The sequence below is a fragment of the Nicotiana tabacum genome, chromosome 22 (genome assembly GCF_000715075.1).
Source record: "Nicotiana tabacum cultivar K326 chromosome 22, ASM71507v2, whole genome shotgun sequence".
Classification (NCBI taxonomy): Eukaryota; Viridiplantae; Streptophyta; class Magnoliopsida; order Solanales; family Solanaceae; genus Nicotiana; species Nicotiana tabacum.
Window position 1 is genome coordinate 77,529,825 of NC_134101.1, and position 23,639 is coordinate 77,553,463.

At 33.1% G+C, this 23,639-nt stretch overlaps 2 protein-coding genes across 7 annotated transcripts; one reads left to right on the forward strand and one right to left on the reverse strand.

The window, feature by feature from the left end:
- The first annotated feature begins 14,175 nt into the window (after window positions 1-14,175).
- Window positions 14,176-18,554, forward strand: LOC107763695 (uncharacterized). Of its 6 annotated transcripts, none has more exons than XM_075244756.1 (5): window positions 14,253-14,437; window positions 15,440-15,505; window positions 16,432-16,499; window positions 17,147-17,353; window positions 18,174-18,554. In XM_075244756.1, the coding sequence occupies exons 1-5, from the start codon at window positions 14,397-14,399 to the stop codon at window positions 18,194-18,196; spliced, it is 405 nt and encodes a 134-aa protein (XP_075100857.1). In that variant the 5' UTR covers window positions 14,253-14,396; the 3' UTR covers window positions 18,197-18,554. The 6 variants fall into 6 exon arrangements, 2 of the variants coding, with proteins under 2 accessions (XP_075100857.1, XP_075100858.1); XM_075244757.1 differs by having other exon boundaries at window positions 14,254-14,437; window positions 18,186-18,554; XR_012705357.1 differs by having other exon boundaries at window positions 14,246-14,469; window positions 17,147-18,554.
- Window positions 18,555-21,040: 2,486 nt separating this feature from the next.
- Window positions 21,041-22,600, reverse strand: LOC107828391 (uncharacterized). Its single transcript, XM_016655680.2, has one exon. The coding sequence runs from the start codon at window positions 22,328-22,330 to the stop codon at window positions 21,317-21,319; it is 1,014 nt and encodes a 337-aa protein (XP_016511166.1). The 5' UTR covers window positions 22,331-22,600; the 3' UTR covers window positions 21,041-21,316.
- Between the last annotated feature and the right edge of the window lie 1,039 nt (window positions 22,601-23,639).

Below are 23,639 nucleotides of genomic sequence, written 5' to 3' on the forward strand. Positions count from 1 at the left end.
AATTACAAGCATCTCTATATCATAGCAAACATAAGTCATGGCTCGAACTCTTATAACTCAGCTCTATAGCACGATTTGGATTTGAAAGAAGGGTAATAGACTCCTAAATTCCTTATAGCTTCTTGTTTATATAACATGGTGTGCAACACATCTATAAACAAGATTCTACTAGACACGACTTGTAGACTCCCTAGGACAGAACTGCTCTAATACCAAGTTTGTCATGCCCCAAAATTGGGGAGGCGTGGCCGGCACCCGGTGCCATACTCGACCCGAGCATAGCACTTTGTAACTATGAACTGTGGAGGGGTATCCCTCAACATAATCCAACGATGCCTACCTGCAAGCTAACAATACTAATAGAGACCGATGGGGTCATATTTTGAATGATCTGAAAATAATGTCTCTCTCATCTGAGGATAGACATGCCAAAAAGCTCATATACATAACTGTGCAGGCTGACGAGGCCGCCATGAACATCTCCTGATATAAAAAATATACAGGACTCGTCTACAAGCCTCTAGAGATAATTGAACTGTATTATGGTCGGGATAGGGCCTCGACCTACCCATCAAACTTGTATATATAAAATGGACTCCAAGGTCTAGACCTGGTAACTTCGAGGAAGTGGAGCTTACCAACCAAGCTAATGTTTGACTCTGTCTGTTGAGAAGGTCTATCCAGATGTCTATCAGGACCTGCAGGCATGCAATGCAGCGTCCCCGGTAAAAGGGACATCAGAACGAAATAATGTACCGAGTATGTAAGGCAATAGAATAACTGAAAGCTGAAGAATCAAAGATGATCTGAAGATATGCTTACCTCCTCATACTAACTCAACTCTCTCAATATAGTAAATAAAATAGTTGTCCGACCCTATAAGGATCGGTACGTGTAACTGCTTTATTGTAGTATGCTCGCTCATAGGCGCTCGACCATACTAGGCTCTGTAACTCGGCCATTCTGGGCTCTCTTATAGGCTCGGCCACAGTAGGCTTGGTATATAACTTACCATCTGATCATAGGTTTCCCAATAAGAGAATGCCCACCGATTACAGCTTGATGGTGGTGAAAATACTGTAATACTGCCTAATAGGGGCCTGCCCACCGATTATAGCTCGATGGTGGTTATAATATTGTGTGTATATATATATATATATATATATATATATATATATATATATATATATATATATATATATAAGAGAGAGAGAGAGAGAGAGAGAGAGAGAGAGAGAGAGAGTGCTCTCTTGACTAGAAGAAGACAATACTTAACTGAATATAAAGTCTCGATAAGGGAGAATATTGTAACTTATGAGACGAGGATAATGTACATAAATTTAGGAGTACGTTCTTCTCTTTATGTCTCGTTATCAAACGCATGTAGTTACGACATCATGCCAAAATGAAGGAAGGGTTTAGCCTTAACATACCTTATCGCAATCTGTCCAATAACCACGTTGAACGCGTCTCGACGCACCTTAATCTACAACAATGATAATAATACTATCATTAAGTTACGGAAGGTACAACTATCGCACAACGAACGACACACTTCTTTTATAATAAAACGGACAACATCTCCCCTATAGTCTTTACTTTCTTCCAATTCGACATAACACCAACAAAAACAAGAATATAACAATAACAAAATGTATACATTATTTTCCAACCTTATATCCATCACAAAATACCACAAAACAGCCCACACACTCTAATCACTTTATACAAAAAATGACAACCATAGTAGTGCCAAATAACCCGAAAATATAACGACAAATGACCAGTCCACCATTCCGTCATTATATGGTGTTTCTTCACACCCTTTCTCCTCCAAAACTCCATAAAACATTAGCAAAACAGACAACCCAACAACAACACGAAACATCCCCCAAAACAATCCAGTACAAGTTGAATAACTCGAACTCACGGCTTCCGATTACCGTCCCGTGAGTTCTTACAATTATAAAACGAATTTATCTACTTTTTCAGCAAAAACAAAAAAGATAAAAAAGGTCAGTATACTTACCTTATTTGGTGAAGATCCCAACTCCTAACTTGGTTCTTCAACCCTTAGGTTTTCCTCCAACTAGAATTTGAAAAGAAGAGAAAATAATTTAGAGGTTTGTGTTTAATTTTTGGGAGAAGTTTGCAGGGGTTTATCTCTGATTTTTGGCTCTATAATGAGTGAAATATATGAAGTAAATTAGCCCTTAAAAGGGCTCTTTCGCCGACTCCAACTAGCTCCGTTTTGGACATATTTGGTCTTTTCTTTTAAGCAAGTAGGTGACACACTTACTTGTCACCTATTAAGTCTGCGCAATCTCGCAAAAACACAAATATCTCTCTACTTTAATGTCGTATTGACAAACAGTTTAATGCATTGGAAACTATACTCGTAGATCTTCAATTTAATGGGTAGATCATTCCGTAATTCCAAATATATTGGGAGAAAATCTCAGCTACATTTGACCTAATTTTTAGCACATTATGAATGTAACTTGTAATGACCTTTGCCAACTTTTTTCCACAACTCGCTTGACTTCAAAACATAACGCACGACTATCATACTACTAAAATAACTCATAACATAACATCCTTATCATGTTAAGCATAGTATTACCCCAAAATTACATGTTATAACATTCTCAACTTGTCGACTTTCAACGAAATTTATTTTCTTCAATTCGTTTAGCTTCTAAGCCTTCCAACCCTCTTGGTACTTGTTATTCATGATCTTAAATATTTGTAACCTCCACAATAATATGATTAACTTACTTTATGTACTTTCAAAGATGATATCATTTCTGAGCTTACATCAATTGACTTACGATATACTCTCACGTATGAAAACGTAGGGTGTAACATGAAAAAATGTAATTCTTCATATGATTGACTGTTTTCTTCCCCTCTCTACTCCTCATCTCGGCATTAGGTGAAAATTATTTTCTCTTCTCTATGTTGTATTAGAAGTTAAAGTAGATTTTTATAGTAATTATAACTCTCACTCCCATGAAACTTTTTGTAAAGCTACATGGACTTGAATCCTCAACAATGGAGAGAAGGGTAGATCTAATAGTATAAAGTAATTAGGGGATGGGTGGGCCTATATTTAATTTGTAGATTAAATTAAGTTGTATCAAATCGTAACAATTGGTGTTGATGGAGAAGATGAAACTTTAGTAAAGAAGCAATCATCTAAATTGAATGATTAGTCAAGATGGGGGTGGGGGTGGGGGTGGTTTCTTCTTAAGGCACTCTTATATAACATCTTTCAACTTGAAGCAAGTGGATTATAAAAGTTGGAATGGTTGAAAATTAGGAAGGTATTGACCATGGAATCTTGAAACTCTAACATATATTATAATTCGAGTTTAAGTGCTATTTATTGACTATGCAAGAAATTTTTACACTATTAGGCCAATCAAAATATATTTATATCGGTAACCCTTCATAAAAATGAGATTCATAATATTAAAAATAAGATAAGTTACTTGCTACAAAAGATAATGTGAATTAATAATAAAAAAATATTTTATACTGTCATTGCATATAACTTAAATCCATTGTAATAAGAATAATAACCTTAGTTTGAAGCTAAGATGTAATTATTTGACTTAGACATATCGTACTAACCAACGGATGAAAGCATCATTATGTCAACTACTTACTGCAGACAATAATCCTTTAGTTTTTTGAAAACTCAAACTTGTGTTTTTCATTCATGCACACAGTTTCTATTCAAGAAAAATGGGTAGTTTGCTAGCAACTAAAATGTTTGATCCAAATTAGTCAATAGTCATGATTATATAGTTTGCTTTGCGAGAATTTAATCAAGTAAATTTATACTCAATTAGCATGTGGAAAATACCAGATGTTTTATTAGTTCTAGAGTTGCCTATTCATACATATATAATATCTTGATTCACGTTAGTGGTAACAAAATGGATAAAAAAATAATTATCCATCCATATTATTCACTAAAAAATGGGTTAAATAATAAGATTTTTAAAAATATGTCAAATATGGATAAGATCCATATTATTCACTTAACCAATGGGTTTAACTTTTACATTTGTAAAGAATCAAATTGGAGATTTCTCAAATTTGAGAGTTTATAGGAATTCTCCCAAAAGTGATCATATATTTAAGAAGCCATGGATAATATGGATATCCATATTATCCGTCGGACAATCTATTTTTTATCAGTTTAAATATGGATCGGATCGGATCGAATATTTTATCTATTTTTGACTTGCCTATTTTTGACCCGCCCATTTTCAATTCGACCCCCCATTTGCCATCCATAATTCACAATAAATAACCCTTTTATTGATGAACTAGAAATTTCCTCGGAATTCCAAGAAAGTTTAAAGTAAAATAATATAACTTGTTACCACCGAGTACTAATGCTGGCAAGTGGGCCGGTCCAGGCCCGGGACCGCGGGCCAAACGACTAAACGGGCCAGAACCGTTTGGTCCGGTTTTAGCGGGCCTGGTCCGGTCTCGTGGGCCGGTCCTATGATTTGGGCCCGCCAGGGCCCGGGACCGGCCCCGTCCCTTAGCGGGCCTAGCGGGCCCAACGGCTATTTTTTTTTATAGCCGTTGGACTGTCAAAAATAGGCGTTGGCTATTTATGAAATAGCCATTTAACCTCTCAACTTTGTTTTAATCCCAAACTTTTTATAATTACACGTTTTTCCTATTTTCAACTATAAATACCCCATCATTATTTTATTTTTTCTTACAAAATCATCAATCTATCACAATCTCTCTCTAATTTACTTCTATAATTGCTACTATTGCTTACTTTATTGTTACAATTTGTGAAACAATTGTGAAATTAGTGAATTGAAGTCTTCAACGATAATCAATTTCCAGCAAGTTGTTCGTCAATTCGGTAAACTCGTTCCAACTCTTAAGTTTTAATATTATAATTTTGTTTGTTTTATTTACTCTGCTTGATTAATTAAGATGGCTTATTCCTTAAAAAATATATTTAGTAAAAATAAGGAAAAATCGAAGAGTGGTGAATCTAGTGGCCAATATGTTCCTCCTCCACTTCCCTCGGCTCCCCGACCCAAACATGTTGCTCGTCCTACACCTCCTATTCTTGATAGCGATAATAGTTTATTACAATTTACCGAGAGTCAATTTTGCCATAATATTGCACCCGGTGAACAATTAAACCATGAATATATGAATGCTCTTTATGGTAATCCAACTATTGATGAAAATGATGATGAAGAAATAGATTTTGATGAAACGCAACCGGATGATGATACACCCACTAGTCCTGCTCCTGAAGTTAACCCAACTAATAATAATCTAGATGATCCCCCATCTGACCCTCCTATTAGTGCCCCTACTTTTTCTAGACAACCTCCTAAACGGGCAGAAACATCTCTTGTTTGGCAATTTTTTACTCAACTAAGAGAAAAAAATAGGGCTAAGTGTAAAACTTGTGGCAAAGAGTTAGTTTTTCAATATGTTGGAAGTCCGGGGGGGAGGGGAGAGGGGAGGGGACGGGACGGGAAGTTTGACTAGACACATATTGCTACACCCTCAAGATAAAGCTAGATATTTTCGTATGAAAGCTTTGGCTGAGGGGACAAGTATACCTAGTCAGGCTGACCTTAGTACCGGATCAAATCAATTTCAATCGGGAATTAACACTGTTACCGGTGGTATTTTATATTATGATCCAAAAAAAGATCGGGAAGAATTGGCAAAAATGGTCACTGTTATGTACTTACCCTATAGTTTTCCTTCTAACCCCCACTTTGTGCATTATATTAGAAAAATTTATAATCCTACTTATAAAGGTTTTCCTCGCACAACCGTAAAGAGTGATATTTATAAATATAAACATGAATATGAACAATATTTGCGCTATTTATTTACTCATATAAATTGTCGTCTTGCTATTACAACTGATATTGGTAGAAGTGGTAACGACTGTGATTACCTTACTGTTACCAGTCATTGGATTGATGAGCATTGGATAATGCAAAAGCGCATTATTGCTTATAGAATAATTAATCACGTCACACAGGGCAGTTTATTTCTAGCACGATTGCGGATATTTGTAGATATTTTTGCATTAGTGATAAAATAATGTCAGTTTCAATGGATAATGCTACTAGTAACACAAATGCTGTAGCCTTGCTTACCACTATACTAAGTCCTGTATTTAGTAACATTTTTCATGTTAGATGTATTTGTCATATTTACCATTTAATTGTAGGTGATGGTATGCGAATTTTAAATGTTGAAATTGAAAAGGTTAAAATGGCTCTTAATTGGCTTTTTTATTCAAACCGTAGAAGTAGACTTAGAGAATATTTTAAAAGATGCGATGAATTTGGCCTAAGAGAAAGAAAGGTTCCTAAACCTTCTCCAACTAGATGGAATTACATGTATGAAAGTTTAGTTGTTGCATATGAATATAGAAACCCCATAAACTCAACGTTTAATGCTCATGTAAGTGATGATGATGAGCACCTTACAAATGCGGATTGGGCTAATGTTAAAATGCTTGTAGATTTTTTAAAAAAATTCCATATTGCTACAAATGAATTTTCTGGGTAATATTATCCTACTATTTCTAACTGTTTAGTTTATATTGCAGAACTTGCAAATTTGTTTGATCATTTTTCAGAGGGTGGGGAAATTTATCAACTTGCTATTGATTCCATGAGAAAAAAGTTTAAAAAATATTTTTTCCCTATTCCCCCTATTTATGGTATTGCTACATTGTTAAATCCTACTATGAAATTAGGAGGTCCTCAATTTTGGTATGAAACTGTTTATAATGATTTAGCACTTGAAGATGAGGAGTTGTCTAAACTTCCGAACGCAATAGCCTCAATTAAAATAAATGTTCAAACTATTTATAATGCTTATCAAGTTGCATTAGATCATGCTAGACCAAATGTTCCAACTCCTTCTTCTTCTAGTTCTCAATCATCTAAAAGAACTGCGGAAGTAAGAGCACTTAGTGCTTGGGCCGGGTTCAGGGGTTCTCAAGGTTCTAGTACTAGTGATTTTTCACAACTAAATGAGCTTGAAATTTATTTGTCACAGGGAATTGAGGAAGTGAATCCCGACGGCTCCTTTAATATTTTGGAATGGTGGAAGGACAAAGAAAAACACTTTCCGATTCTTTCAAGGATGGCCCGAGATATTTTAACTATTCAAGCTTCAACAGTGGCATCAGAGAGCGCTTTCAGTCAAGCAAGACTTCAACTCGGTGATTATAGAGCGTCTATGAGGGAGAGCTTGGAAAAATCAGTACTTTTTAGAGATTGGATCCGTTCGGAAAGAAGAAATTTTGGACTTGCTGAATCACAACCAGAGGTAGACGAAACTTACGAAGAAATGCTAGCTGAACTTGCGGAGGATGATGCTTCGCCTGGAAGCGGTGATGAGCAAGCTTCATTTTCGCCACCACCAACGGAAATTTCTCCGGACCTTGAAGGATTTATGAAATTTGTAAGAGATACCATGTAAATTAATATGTAACTTGTATTTTGGCACATCTTGATTAGTTTCTTTTTCTTCTCAATGGTGGTATTAGCACCTTGTTGTGCTCATTCCATAGGGGGAGGAAGACTAAGAAAGATATTGCCATGATTTTTAATGCTATAATAAAAATATAACGCATTGATTTGAATATCTCTTTACAATATTTTTGTCTTTTTATATATCTTAAGCTATACATATAGTATAATATAGTATAGTATAGTATAGTGTGTGTGTGTATATATATATATATATATATATATATATATATATATATATATATATAAGCTTATATTTATACTATACTATAGTCTATACTATATATACATCTCATAAGATATATAAGCTATATTCGATATACATATATATATAAGCCTATATATATACTATCGAATACGGCTTATATACTATAGTATAGTATAGTATAGTATATATATACTATATATACAACTTAAGATATATAAACTATATTCGATATACTATATATACATCTTAAGATATACTATATATACTATACTATATATACATCTTAAGATATACTATATATACATAGTATACTAGATATACTAGATATATATATATAGTAGATATACATGTATATATAGTATATCTTAAGATGTATATATAGTATATAAATCGAATATAGCTTATATATAGTAAGATGTATATATATTATATTATAGTATAGTATACATATAAGCTTATATATATATATATATATCGAATATATCGAATATAGCTTATATATCTTAAGTTGTATATATAGTATATACTATACTATACTATAATATATATACATCTTACTATATATATTATATATATCTTAAGATGTATACTATCGAATATGACTTATATACTATGTATATATAGTATAGTGTGTGTATATATAAGATGTATATATAGTATAGTGTGTGTGTGTGTGTGTATATATATATATATATACATATATATATCTTAAGATATATATATAGTATATCTTAAGATGTATACTATCGAATATGACTTATATACTATGTATATATAGTATAGTGTGTGTGTATAAGATGTATATATAGTATAGTGTGTGTGTATATATATATATATCTTAAGATGTATATATAGTATATAAATCGAATATAGCTTATATATCTTAAGATGTATATATAGTATAGTATATCGAATATACTATGTATATATAGTATAGTGTGTATATAACTATATATATATATATATATATATATATATATATATACTATAATATACTATATATATACTATAATATATATATACATAGTTTATAAGTCATATTCGATAGTATACATCTTAAGATATACTATATATACATCTTACTATATATATATATAGCTTATATATCTTAAGATGTATATATATCTTAAGATCTACTATACTATACTATATATATATATAGTATATCTTAAGATGTATATATAGTATATTTTAAGATGTATACTATGTATATATAATATAGTATATATATATTTTAAGATGTATATATAGTATATAAATCGAATATAGCTTATATATCTTTATTACTATTTTTTTCTCTAACTTCTATAAAAAAAAATTAAAAATACAAAGTTTGTGTTGGGCCCGTTTAGGCCCAGGACCGGCCCACTTAACCCCAGGACCGTTAGTTCGTGGTCCCGGTCCCGAGCCGGTTCCAGCAATAAGCCCGCGAAGCCCGAGACCATTTAGGACCGGACCGCATAGGACCGGCCCACTTAGGAACCGGCCCGACCCACTTGCCACCTCTACTGAGTACCAAGTACCAACAAAGGAATAGAGGAGGGCGAAAAAGAAAATAACTTCATTTGATTATTTACGTAGCAAATTCATTGTCGACTACTTGTGAAGTAATATTATCACTGTATATTAATTTGAGATATCTCAGTCGTCATATTGTACCAATATTTCCATTTTAAGATTTAAAGAGTAACATAATGGATTGTTATGAACTTCTATTATTGCTGTAATATATATAGCCTATAGGCAGAGGATTTATTGGTGTAATTCTTACGTGCGTGGAAATATAGATACACATACATTCACCAGCAAAATCCAAGTTCTTACATGGAGGACCAAAAGCATAGGAAGGACAAGTGAGACTTGCTTAGTTGGTAAAACATTTTCACCCACGACCGTTAGTTCTTGGTTTCGAGTCACGCCGGAAAAAAGTATGAAAACACTATAAATTCTCCTAAATTGGGGAGGGATTTGAAGAAAAAAAAAGTATGGGAAGGCATTGTCGAAGCACCATATTGTTTGGGAAAATGATGAAGAGGAAAAAAAAAAGAGGTGGTTTGGGGCATGGGCGGCTCTAACACATTTGGTGGCCTAAAGCCAGCTGTAATAAGGGGCCTTAATTATAAGAAATAGTTTTTAAAATATATTCATATATAATTTTATTTGAAGTCTATTGATTGAATCATTTGTAAATTCTTGAGTATCTATGTTAGATTTTTCACTAACTACTTTTTGAATTTTATCATCTAACTCAACTAGAATAGTAATTTATATTTTCTGACTTAATTTTTTATTGTTTGCAAAAATTTTATTTAGAGCTCCTACTTGAGGTTGTATAAACTTTCATTTTTTTTTGGGTGTGTTTTGAGTAACATGATTCATATTTTTTAGTTGTAAATTTTTAGTTCTCTATTGTTTTAAGGCTATATATATATATATATATATATATATATATATATATATATATATATATATATAAAGTAAATAGCAAAATAATTTGAATGAAAAATAACTAAAAGTTAAAACAATGGAATCTGAATGTAGATGTTAATAACTTACTGCTTCAAAATTCTAAGAATAAACAAAAAAAAAAAAGGAAAATGGCATGGCATGACAACGCATAAAGAGAATTGGCAATTTTTTAGCCTTCTTTTAGGTTTGGTAAGGCAGCCCCAAAAAATTAGAATTATATAACAAAATCCTAAAAAATCCTAGTTCCTTATTTATTCTCTCTCCTTGTATCTCTTCTTCTCTCTCCCGTATCTCTTTTCTCTTTCCCCCTAATCTTCTTAAAGTTGTACTGTACCATTATAGTCTGGATCAAGTAAAACGAAAAATAACATTAGTAGACGTACCAAAAAACCCCATCAACCAACTCATCTATCTCAAACAAATCACTCAGTAACCCATCAACCAACATTAGTTAGACTTTTTTTGGGGATTAGGTGACGATAATAGATAATTTTACGGTGATGATTTTTTTCGGCGATTCTGAGTCTGCCCGGTGGTGAGCGTGATGGGTAAACCAAAAACTAGATTATCTCATAGAGAAATTAAAGGAGACAGTGGTGGAAGATTTCTCCATTGAATAGCCCATTTCCACGCCATTAACAACAAACCCATTTCAATTTAGGAATTTTTCTTCCAAATAAATTTTATTTTTTGTGCTTCAAAAGTATTTCAATTAAAATAGAATTTATAGGGATTCTTAGTTAGACCCGCATTAGCGTTCGCTGTCCCCCATCCTACCCCAATTCTTTTGAGATTTGATTTTATTCTAGGGAATTCTCATCTTGTATATCAATATATTTTTAGTATATATGTTATATATATCCATAAGAAATTATGTGTTATACAGTGAGATATACAAGAAAAGAAAATAAATTTTTTATATACATTTTAATATACACAAAGAATGAAAATAAAATTATGATATACATTTTAGTATACACATTTTTTAATGTGTTATACACTGTGATATATAAAAAATAAAATTATTTTTGTGTTATACACTTGAATATAGAGACAAAAATAAATTATAGACAACTATATTTATAATTTTATATTTTAGATATACCAAGAAGGAAAAAAAAGTTATGATATACTTTTAATATACACGAAGAAAGAAAACAAAGTTGTGATATACATGTTAATATACACAAAGAAAGGAAAGAAAGTTGTGATATACCTGTTGATATACACATTATGGTTATGATATACATTTATTGGCTATCTGATGCAATTATCTATAACTAAGATTTATTTCTGCTAATTACGGGGGTATATTGTCACACCATGCCAAAATCTCAAAAAAGAATATGCATTTCACTTTTTCTAATGCCCTTTCGGCATTTTGATAGAAATGAAAAAAAGAAGTAAAAGATTGTGATTCATGTGATCAGGGGGAAAAAAGAGAAGCTCGCGCATACTTTGGTTAATATGCGGTATATGTCAAATATAAATGACCAAAAAAAGATCTACATTCATGAGTAAGATAAGGTCTTGAATTCTTACCTTCTTTCTTTCAAAAGTTTATAAATTCAAAAATTATCTTCCTTTTTTATTAAAATTTTGTATTTCCTATTTTAATTTCCTACTATAGTAACTATTGGAAAATGCCCAGAGGTGGAGTCAGGATTTGAATCTTATGAGTTCGAAATTATAATCATTTTAAGTTACTGGGTTCTATATTAACAAGTTCTACATATTCAATGAATTTCTTAAGACAAATATATGAATTGAACAAAAATTACTGGGTTCAGCCAAACTCACATCCCGCACTCTACCTCCGCCCCTGAAAATGCCCCCCTAAAACTGGCGGGGCCTAAAGCACCTGTCTTAATGGCTTGTGCATTGAGTCGGGCCCTGGGTTGGGGAAGCAACTAGGAGGGATCAAACTCTTTTTATATGTAGCTTCGTATATTGATGGCTTCTTTGACTTCTGAATTAGCTTGCAACAAGCATTAGTTATTAGTATACGTTCATTGGTTGCATAGAGCGTTTATTTAATACTTTTAGAAGTCTTGTTTTAGGCTTTAAAACCCTTGTTTTAGGCTCCAAAAGTAATAATATTTGAGGGCCAAAAAGATACTCTCCTCATATGTATGTATACTATGAATAAATGTGGAAACTTCATCATACTACAATACCTTGAAAATATATCATCAATCAAATCAATGTACTTTGAATGGCTTGTATGTTTTCATACAGAAGATACAACTAAGAAGAGATCTCTACATGTCATTGTTTTATAATTATAATTTTTCAAAAAGAACTGAATAAAATTTAGGAAGCAATAATAACAATATCAACCAAAAATAAGTTTTTACTTGGTATATATCATGAAACATTATATGTTGTTGGCTCGTGTCTTTCCCCTAAAATTATTAGTTATCGCTCACTGCACAACTAGCAATGATAAAAGAATTAATTGTCAATTCGTACGCTCCACAATCTTTCGACTGCTCGTTCGAGAGCTACAATTTTTAGCTCTGAAATTGCATTATTTTGCTGTATCTGAAAAGAAATTTCTAACTAATAAGAACAAAATTCAGTTGAAGTGAATAATGTTTGTTTTCTTATGTTTGATGTAAACATTACCTTCGAATTGAATCAGGTTATTCTAAACAAATAAGTACTTTTTGGCCGTTAAAATTATTATGTCAACCCCCAGTTGGTTTGGAGGGTGGTTATCCATACGGATGATCTGGGATCGATTCCCCCTCAATGCCTTTTGGGTTGAGCCTGTCGCATAGGGCTTTCCTAGTGCGTTTTACATCCTCTGTGTAGTGGCAGAGGTTGTAACGGCGGCGTTTCCCCTCTTACCAAAAAAATAACATTAGTATGTCAGTCTATTCGACATACAGTCTAGTTGTCAAGGCCTAATGATTCAAACTCAATCAAAATGGTCAAAAAATTATAAATCGAACTCTAGCGTAAATCTTGATTTATCTAAAAGAAATAAATAAATTATAGAAAACAATTGAAACAATAATAGCAATACAAACCAAAACGAGTTTTCAATTGGTATCTTGAAACATAATATGTTGTTGATTTGTGGCTTTTCCTTATTATTATTATTATTATTATTAGTTATTATTCTCTCCGTTTCGATATATAAATTTTCTTAACTTCATTATTGCAACTACCAACATGTTGATGATAGTCGCTTTAATTTCTACCAATAACCTTTTCTTAATTGGGGCTTCCGGTATTAAAACAAATAGTATCAGTTCACTACATTTTCGAGCAAACATAAGGCACCTTAAGATTTAACTTTTGCTTGACAGGTAGTTCTTCCTCTAATAAGACATGGAGCAAATGTGGATGTTGATAACAAGGAAGGATGCAGGGGTGCTTGTACAAGCTTCAGATGAGCCCAGTATTAGTTGATGTTGGTAAGACAATGTCTGGATGTAAAATCACCTGGTGCCATTAGTGAATCAATATATTCAAGGCAAACTCTTTAAATAGTTGACATGAAGTGTGCTATAATTTGTGAAATAATATGCTTCTGATGCTTCTTTGGTTACCCGGTAAAAAATATTGTATTTGAATCTATGTTTTTAGGGTTATATTTTAATTGTAAAAAATATATTCTACTAGGTTGGTTAGCGTTAAACTCACTTTGAGATGAATGCCATGGTTTCCCTTTATGGAGAAGAGTTAGGTAGCTCTTTAGCTACCAAGTTTAACTTAGAACTTGGATTGAAGAATTAACTCAACGATATGACCTCCTAAGTCTGGTTAAGATATTCTTTGATATATCGGCAAAGATGATTCTTACTTCCTTTATAGCGCACGTGTCCATCATTGCTGTCGTAGAAACAAAGTTTTATTTTTAGTAAGGTTTCAATTCTCCATTCTTTATATTTTACTAATACTAAACAACACAAACAAACAATAATGTCGGGCACAAGCCCATGCTTTTGCACGGGCAGAGGCCATCTAGTATAGTATAATAGAAGAGCTTTGGTTTCGACGTGTGTGCTTCCCGTCAATAAATTTCAATCAAGAGCGAATTAGTCATTATATTTATATAAGGAGATACGTGGCATTTATTTCTACGGCCACCGCCATAGTTCTGTAACTCGTCCTCTTCTTTCTTTTGATCTTCTTCAGCCTTCTCAATGACACTTTTCCAAGTTCACTGGTTTGCTCCTGTTCCAAAGTAACAAAATTTTGTTCTTTTCCTCTTGATTTGTATGTATGATATTTTTTTCCTCATTGTATAATATTGTTCCATCTATCTTAAAGTGTTTGTTTTTTTAACGGATAATACATAATTATCGCCCTAAAGTTGTATCACTTTATCAGTTGTACTCTTATATTTTACGGGAGTCGTATAACCCCTTGTCTTTATTTGGACGGTAATAAATATCATCTTTTCAGGTCATGTGTTGCAGAGACTGAATAACTCACTTGAAGGAGAGTGAAAAGCAAAAAAAAAAACATATTAAAACTTTAATTTTGAAGTATTTTTCTTATTCTTTCCTTCTATTCTTCATTTCACATTGTTCTCCTTCTTTGCATAGTACTTGCCAGAAAAGCTGTGATTCCGATAACTGAAGCAAATGTAACTTTACAATTATGCTTTTCCATTTCTATTTTACTTTTTTTTATTTCTTCTTTATTTTTCTTCTTTCTTTTCCCATTTTTCTTTCCTTATTACCCGAAAAAATAACGATTCCGGCGAGGCAATCTTCGGCCAACTCTATTTCACCATTAAAATCTTCCGGGGAAAAAATAAATGGGTGGGGGAAGGATGGAACGAAATAAGAAGAAGAAAGACATAGGGGAAATTGAAAATTAAAAAAATAAGAAGAATGAATTAATGGGGGAAGGGACGACTGGAGAAGAAGACTTTGTGGGGGGGGAGGGGGGGTCGAAGAAAAAAAGGAAAAAAGAAAAATAATTAAATAATGAATAAAAAGAAAATTATGTAGTATTAAAAAAGGAAAAACACGTGTTAAAATATGGTTGGTGTGTGATATACTATTTCAGTTGAAACTGAGGATGGCCTAAAAAGGTGGTATTTATTACCGTTCAAACAAAGACAAGGGGTCATAGGACTGCAAAGTATAAGGGTAAAACTGGTACAATGAGACAACTTCAGGGAGGTAATTATGTATTATCCCTTTTTTTAATTTGATCTAAACTTTTTGGGTTTAAGGCATGAAGGAGAAGAGTGTAGGGCAGCAAGAAAGAGACAACTTGGAGCTCTTCATCGGAAACAAAGGTGAACTTTCTCTCATCTCTTAGTTTCGTGCATGTTCTGTGCTACCTCTTTTTCATCTCAAGAGTTGTCCTTCTCTCTGTTTAATTTAGATTGTGGAATATAGATATCTATGTTGATTCAGCAGATTTAACTTGGTCGGAATCTTTTGGTTGACTGCGCTACGACAATTTCATCAGAAAATTCTAAATATCCAAACGCTAATTTCAAAATTTGACGTAGCTCTATAAATTTTTAGAAAATATGATGGATTCTGTACTTAGATAGAGCTATGATTTATTGATACAGATAATATTCTCACTATTAGATTTGGGTATTGTTCTCTCTTGTGTATGTTGGTTTCATTCAGTGTTATCAAAGGCGTGCTTAAAGCGCCTTAAGCCCTGAAACAAGGCTCAAAACATGTTGAGCGCCTCGCCCGCATACCAAGCGCTTCAGTATTGTCATCAAGGCTCTAAGACATACTTTTCTTTGCCGATGAGTGTAATCCTGAAAACGCGACACTAAACAATTGATATTTTGATATTTCACTTTGTCATAAATTATCTTCAGTTTTTTTGTCGATATATTTGGTACTCATGCTTATAAATATTAGTCTTGGACTACACATACATATTTGTCGTTTTTCTCTGTTTGCACTTTTCTTTATTAAAGCTCATGCTTTATTTGCACTTTGCGCTTAAAGCCCCAACAGACCTTAGAGTATTTTTGCGCTTTTCGCCTTTAATAACACTGGTTCATGGCCGTAAGTAACAAGAACAGGAGTGTGCAGAACTTTCAGCACAACCTTTGGTAGTTCACTTTTCTACAAAATATTTGCTCTCGACATGGATGAACGGTGTTAATAAAGAAAAACTTAGATGTATAGCAAATGTGTGACTTTAAATACATGTAATTGATTCGTCGCTTGTGTGTCTATATATTTGCAGTTCAGTTTCGCTTTTCGAGTCTCCTAGTGGGTATATATCAAAAATCATAACGATTTACATTCTTACAAGTAAGTTTTCATATATTGTAACACTTTTAAGTCATACAATAACCTCTCTTGATTACTATTTTCTTATCATACCCACTTCTGTTAAGCCTTTATATACCTCCTTCTTTAGTCCTATGTAATTGAAATGCTATTTTTGGTATCTTTTTTATCGTTGTTTACAGAAAAATCGTTATTTAGATCATTAGTGAACAATTGATGTGGAAGTAAGAATTATTGGTAAAGTTACTTTTAAATTTCTGTTTTTACCTGGTGTTTTTATATTTTCTCGTGTCTACTGATTTATGCTTTTCTATACACTCCTTTCAGCCATAATATCATGGTGGTCAGAATTCCATATTATAATACTGAAAAGTTTCTCTGGAATTGCCTCTTATCCCCTACTGCTTTATGGGAAAATTGGAGTAAAAAGAAATAGTGTGAAGGAGGAAAAAGAGCTGAAAGCATCCTTTTTCAAAGTTTTCTTAAGTTATATTTCCTAGATATATCAGTTATAAAAGTAGTCAACAACCTTACTTGAGCAGGATCAGTCACACAATCATGACTGACAACAACTATTTTTTTATACAATTTTTGCCTGCTAAAGAGGCTTGTGTGTGAATAACCTTCAAAAGAAGGCCTAGCTCAAAGGGGGTGGATTTGTGTCTTAGGTCACAGGTTCAAGCCCCCACACCATGCAAAGCAAAGCCTGGTATTTAAGTGGAGAAGGGTAGAGGGGCGGGCCCATTATCCACCGAGTTTCGAAGGCTGCGGTTGGTCCAAAGGATCAGCCCCAGACGGATTTCTCGGTCATCAAAAAAAAAAGAAAGGTACCCAACATTGCAGCAAAGGGCCTCTCTGTAGAGATCATCACAAAGGTACTTAACCACCTCTCTCTACCCTACAAAACACATCAATGCTTTGATGTTGTTTCTCAGCACCTGAAATTAGTTTTGGTCATATCTTAACAACTCTTGAATTTTTTTCATGGCTGATACCATATGGAGGTTTGCCTTCAGCTACCTCTTTTTCTGTGTTTGGCATCTTTATGAGGGAGGTTTCTGGTTCTGAAATATTTATTGTGTGTCGCTTATCATTGCTGAAACATGATATAACATGTATGAAAAGGGTAGGTATCGTATAACTTTCTATGTAAACTGAGTCATTAACAAACTTTTACTAGATATAATGGTTAATATAAAATATGGATTTAAGATTGCATTGTGACACATGATGTAGCTTCAACACCAAGTTAGTGCTAAAAGTAGGGATGGTACGCGGGACTTGATTAGTTCTGTTAACAGAATTTTGTATCGTAGAAAAATGATGAAAAATCTTAAGGGTGTGATTTTTTCCCTTTAAATCATGCTCGAGATTTTAACATCAAATTCGCTGTTTGTAGGCTTATAAAGACAAACTTTTAACACTTCCAATCCTATCTTCATATATGATCCTTGTAACTTCTTGGACCAACAAAAAACTAGAGAAGTTGAGGGGTCGAATTTATAACATAGCTTCTTGTTCTTTGTAATAGTTGCTGCTTTGTCTATTTGGAACATTGAAAACTTGATAAATTTTATTTTTTATAGAAGGTTTAGTTAGTAACTTAGTATTGACAAGTTTAATTTGCATTTCTTTTGCTGTATGTTGAAATATATTACCTTTTTTTTGTTGATTTATGTTGAAATATATACTTAGCAACCTTAGCAGGCACCGTATAGAGACTATCATTTTGCTCTGCTACTTTCAAGTTTCATGGGATGTGGATTTGCTCTACTTGCATATACTCATGTGTATCAGTATATGCAATATCAACCTACAAGACAAGGCAATCTAATAACAAACTATTGAGAAACAACAGAGTTCGACGGAACGCTTACCATGACAGCTTTCCATTAAGTAGCAAGCTGAAAAAGACGTAGTAAATGAGGCTCTAGATTGGTTGTTGAAAGGCACCGTTCTTATGTCCTTTTTGCATATATTTTTGTACACATATGGTAAATAAATAAAAAATATGCTCATGTTGTATGGAAAACTTTTTTGATTATGATTATCTATTTCAATTTTAATGTGGGGCAACTGCGTTTACTATCATCGCTGCAAATTGAAAAAGAATCTAATATATTGGACTTGTGCTGGCACGGGCTATCCCTACCTAGTAGGGCTGGCAAGTGGGCCGGTCCAAACGGTTCCGATCCCGGGCCTGGTCCTGGGCCGGTCCCAAATTAAACGGGTCAAACGGTCCCGGGCTAAACGGGCTTTTTGTAGGGACCGGTCTGGGACCGCGATCGTTTGGTCCCGGGCTAAACGGTCCCGGCCCGCGAGCTAAACGGGCTAAGTGGGTCCAACATATATTTTTTTTAAAAAAAAATTAAATAGATATTAGAGACAAAAGGATGTTAAAAAAATATCTAAGGCAATGCTTTGTAAATTTTATTATAGAATTGTGACCTAAATTTTATTTAACATCCTAAATTTTAATATTCAATATTTAATATCGAATATATATAATATATACATCTTATATATAGTATATAAGTCGACGCCAGAGGACGTTCTCATATTCTTTTGTATATATATACACTTTTTAGTAGTAACATGAAATGACCAAAGTATGATACTTCTTAGCTGGTATAAATATGGAATGATAGAAGATCAAGTTTTAGCTCAACTCAGATTACAGTTTCAACTAAAACTGAGTTGAGCTAAAACTTGATCTTCTATCATTCCATATTTATACTAGCTAAAAAGTACCATACTTTGGTCATTTCATGTTACTACTAAAAAGTATATATATACTAAGTGTATAGTATATAAGCTATATAAGATGTACATATATATACATCTTATATAGCTTATATAAGTTGTATATATAGTATAGTATAGTATATATACTAAGTGTATAATATATAAATATATCGAATATAGCTTATATATTATACACTTAGTAACAATAAAGTAAACAATAGTAGCAATTATAGAAGAAAATTAGAGAGAGATTGTGATAGATTGATGATTTTGTAAGAAAAAATGAAAGAATGATGGGGTATTTATAGTTGAAAATAGGGAAAAGTGTAATTATAAAAAGTTTGGAGTTTAAATGGCTATTTTATAAATAGCCAACAGCTATTTTTGACAGCCCAACAGTACCTAGTAATATTAATAAAAGCTCTTCTTTTCTAATGGCCAAAAAGAAAAGGCAAATCCTAGTAATTCTTATTAGGCAAACTACACAAGTTACCCCTAAACTATGAACCAAATTCCTGTTATACACTTTTTGCGGATGCAAATAACCTTACATACTCAATCTTTCTAGAGTGTGCCTAATGCACACCACTTTTTTTTTTTACCAATTTTTCAAAATATGTATAATGTCATGCACCAATAAAGTCTTGACATGTGTCATTATTTTATATTAAAATAGAAAACACTTAATCACAATTTTACCCCTCATCTTCCCCGTCTAAACCACCATGGCTGCCGCTTTTTTCTCTTCACCATCAACCACCATAGCCTCTTCTCCCACCTTTCACTTAAAGATAAAGCTACCATTAACAAATAAAAATTACCAATAAAATATCCAAAAATCCATCTTTTCCACTTAAAGGGAATCAGAAATTTTGAACGCAGATCCGCCTAGTTTTTCATTTCTCTTTAGTAAGAGTCCAATCATCATTAAGTACCATTACCTTATTTCAATTTTCTATTTGTGCCATTCCAACTCCCATAACTGAAGCAACGAGGTTGTAATAATAAGGAGGAAAGTATATTTCCTAGAGAAGAAAATTAAGAACTTCACGATTTACTTATTTGAAAATTCACCCATTAACAAAATTAAAGAATGTGCTTATGTGCAAAAGCTTGAGCTAAGCTTTAATGGTTGGATTTTTTTTTTTTGTTGAGAAGTTCACCCTTCCGATAAATTTGATTTCGCCACGGTAAAAACTCAAGCTAAGTTTCTCTACAAAAATATAATCTTCTATGCAAAAACTTGAGCCAAGCTTTAATGGTTTGGGGGAGCTAACAAAAGCTTTAATATCTGAATCTAATCACAATTTCTTAGACAAAATATATGCAAAAAGCTAAAAAATAATCAACGAGAAGAGATATGAAAAATCATAGTGGGTTTATTTGATAAGAAGGAGATGGGGTAGTGGAGAGAAGTGGGTATAAGTGTTAAGGAGCAGCCATGACAGATTTGTGAATTTTTTAAACAAGGAAGAAGATGACCAAATTTAAAAAAATTTAAAAACTAAAAAATTGACATATACACAAAAATTCTCATGTTCACGTGCTTCACTTGTTGGGAAAAACACGCACTAGCCACGCGGGCAAACTGGTGTGTATTAGACACTTTGAAAAGGTTGAGTGTGTAAGGTAATTTTCATCTGCAAAAAGTGTGTAATAGAAATTTGGTCAATAATTTAAGGGGTAACTTATGTATTTTGCCTTCTTATAATGATTTGACAGTAACAACAACAAACCCAGTTTAATCTGGCTTATAATAACTTGACAGAGAGGAAAAATTGAATCATGGCACTAAGGAAAAACTCGAGTACAACATATTGAACAATAATGCAACTATAGTTTTAATTTCCTCATAGTCAATCAAACAAAAACAATATGCCTTGCAAAAGAATTTAGACTTATTATCCTCCATACTTCTTTCGAAAGGGAGCGACAAAATTATATTTGTGTGACCAATAGGTTACAGGTTTAAGTAGTAAAGTTAGCCACTAACGCTTGTATTAAAATAGGCTATTTAAATCATATCTTCTTGGGCTGCGATTTTTTCCCGAACCTTGCATAAACGCGGAATACTCAATGCACCACGCCTTTTTTTATCCACCATACTTCTTCCACATATCAACATAAAACCTCAAAGGCTTAGGCAAAGACATCCTCCATTTCTCCAAACCAGGCAATCCACCTGCAAGAGCAACTGTACTATCTTCCTGTTTTTTATTTCCAAGATTCAACACAAACACCTCTCCCGGAAAAACCTTGTTCATTGCCTCTAAAGTCTCTTCCATTATCACTTTCCCATCTTTTCTAATATCCTCTGGTTCTACACAACTCCCTCCAACATTCACCATTATCCTCCCTCCTTTCCTCAACTTCCCTTTCAATTTCTGCCACGTGTCTGCGTTCTGTAGCTCAGGAATCAAACACCCTTTACAGAACAAATCCACTATAAGCCCAGAATATCCATCTTTCACACTAGCATTAAGTGCATTGCTAATGTAAATGAAAAGTCTATCTGGGTATTGTTTTTCAACTTTGGAAAGCCCAAAATATTCTCTTCCAACAGAGACCACAGCTGGGTCAAGCTCATATCCGCGGATGACACCTTGTGGGTAGATTTCAAGAATCAATTTTGCAGCCGACCCGGCTCCGAACCCGAGTATTCCTAAAGGCCCAGGTGGTAAAATTGGAGGAAGAGTTGCAAGAACATCGTAATAGGCATTGGTGATTGACTTGAAAAGGAAAGATATGCTGTGGATGTTACCAGGAGCATCTAGAAGAAGAAGGCGAGACCCAGCTAATGGGTGGTCAGCTCTTCTAGAAACTTGTAGAACACGGATGTAGTTGTGCCTGGATTTGAATTTGACTAGGGTTTTGACATGTTCAATGGGGATGCCATCATCTTCTTCTTCTTCTTTTTCTTGACTTGTGGAAGTGATGTTTTTGTGGTTTGAAGCAGCTTGAATTGGGCAGAATTTTAGAGTAATGGGGTTTTGAGGTTTATGGTGGATTTTGAGGAATTTGGGTGGGGAAGAAGGAAGGAGGAAACATTGAAGTGAGGGTTGGATTTGGATGGAGATTTTGAAGTTTTGTGCTGCTAGTGAATTCATAGTGTTACAAGACGAAAACTTGTTCGTAGCAATTGATTTATAAGTAGACGATTCACTTTGCTAAAATAGGAAGTCCCTTAAATGTAACTGATTTTGGAGTTTTAGCGTTTTGTTCTTGACAATATAGGGAAAATTACATCTTTTTAGTAAAATACTTGTAAATCTAACCGCGAATTGCTAAACTATTTAATTTAAGACAGAAAAATACAAGTTTTCAAACAATAAAACTACCCACATGAACAATCAAGACGTATTGAAGAAGTTGCAAAGAGCCTCGATGGCTAAAATCAAGCATTAGTGAAGTTTCAAGATTTTTACCGAGTCCAAGAATATTAGATATAGTGGCCTGTGATACTACTAGCGGCCAATTGACAAGTAGGAGACTGATCAATTAATGATCAGCACCCTCTATTTGACATAAGAAATTAAATTATCATTGTCTGAAAATTACATGGATAAATCCACAGTACTACATGGATAACCCTCACAGGCAACAGATAATTGTATCTTATAAGTAGGGTGTGCAAACCGAATCGAAAAATCGCACCAAATCGAAAAGTCAAACCAAACCGATTAAAAAAGCTGACTTGGTTTAGTTTGATTTGGTTTGGTATTGAGTAAAAAAACTCGACTCGACCCGACCCGACAAATAAATATATAATTTTTATATATACTTTTAAGATTTTATATAGAATTTTCTTTAAAAAATATCGAGAAATATTTGGGATTCTCTTGCGGAATATAAATTTTAATAGAATATGAAGTGCTCAATATTTATTGACCTTAAATAACGGAAAATGGCCAAAAATACCCTTGGATTATCTGAAATAGCTCAAAAATGCCCTCTGTTTGTTTTTGGCACCAAAAATATCCTTGTCGTCTATTTTTTGGACCACAAATGCCCTTAAACTGTTAGTCATGTCATCGAAGGTGACATGGCAGTCCAACTAGGTTAGATTTGCTTACATGACCATCCACCTAAGCAATCCAACATGGCAAAATTATTTTTTCGGAAAAATTATTTTTTCGGATTTTTTTTTAAAATACAAAAAATCAACACTTATTCCGAAAAAAGTAAAAAAAAAAATCTGAAAAACTTATTTTCCGAAAAAATAATTGTCCAAAAAAAATATTTTTTCGGAATATTTTTTAAAATACAAAATCAACACTTATTCCGAAAAAAGTAAAAAAAAAATAATGAAAAATATTTTTTCCGGAAATATTTTACTTTTTTCGTAATAAGTGTTGATTTTGTATTTTAATAAAAAATTTCGAAATAAGTAATTTTCCAAAAAGTGTTGATTTTGTG

Excerpts from the sequence above, each read along its gene's own strand:
- LOC107763695 (XM_075244756.1), top strand. The coding sequence starts at position 14,397 with ATGACACTTTTCCAAGTTCACTGGTTTGCTCCTGTTCCAAA. Across the intron at positions 16,500-17,146 it reads AACGATTTACATTCTTACAA|GTCACAGGTTCAAGCCCCCA; the intron begins GTAAGTTTTCAT and ends TTTGTGTCTTAG. Across the intron at positions 17,354-18,173 it reads CTGTAGAGATCATCACAAAG|CAACCTTAGCAGGCACCGTA; the intron begins GTACTTAACCAC and ends ATATATACTTAG.
- LOC107828391 (XM_016655680.2), bottom strand. The coding sequence starts at position 22,330 with ATGAATTCACTAGCAGCACAAAACTTCAAAATCTCCATCCAAATCCAA.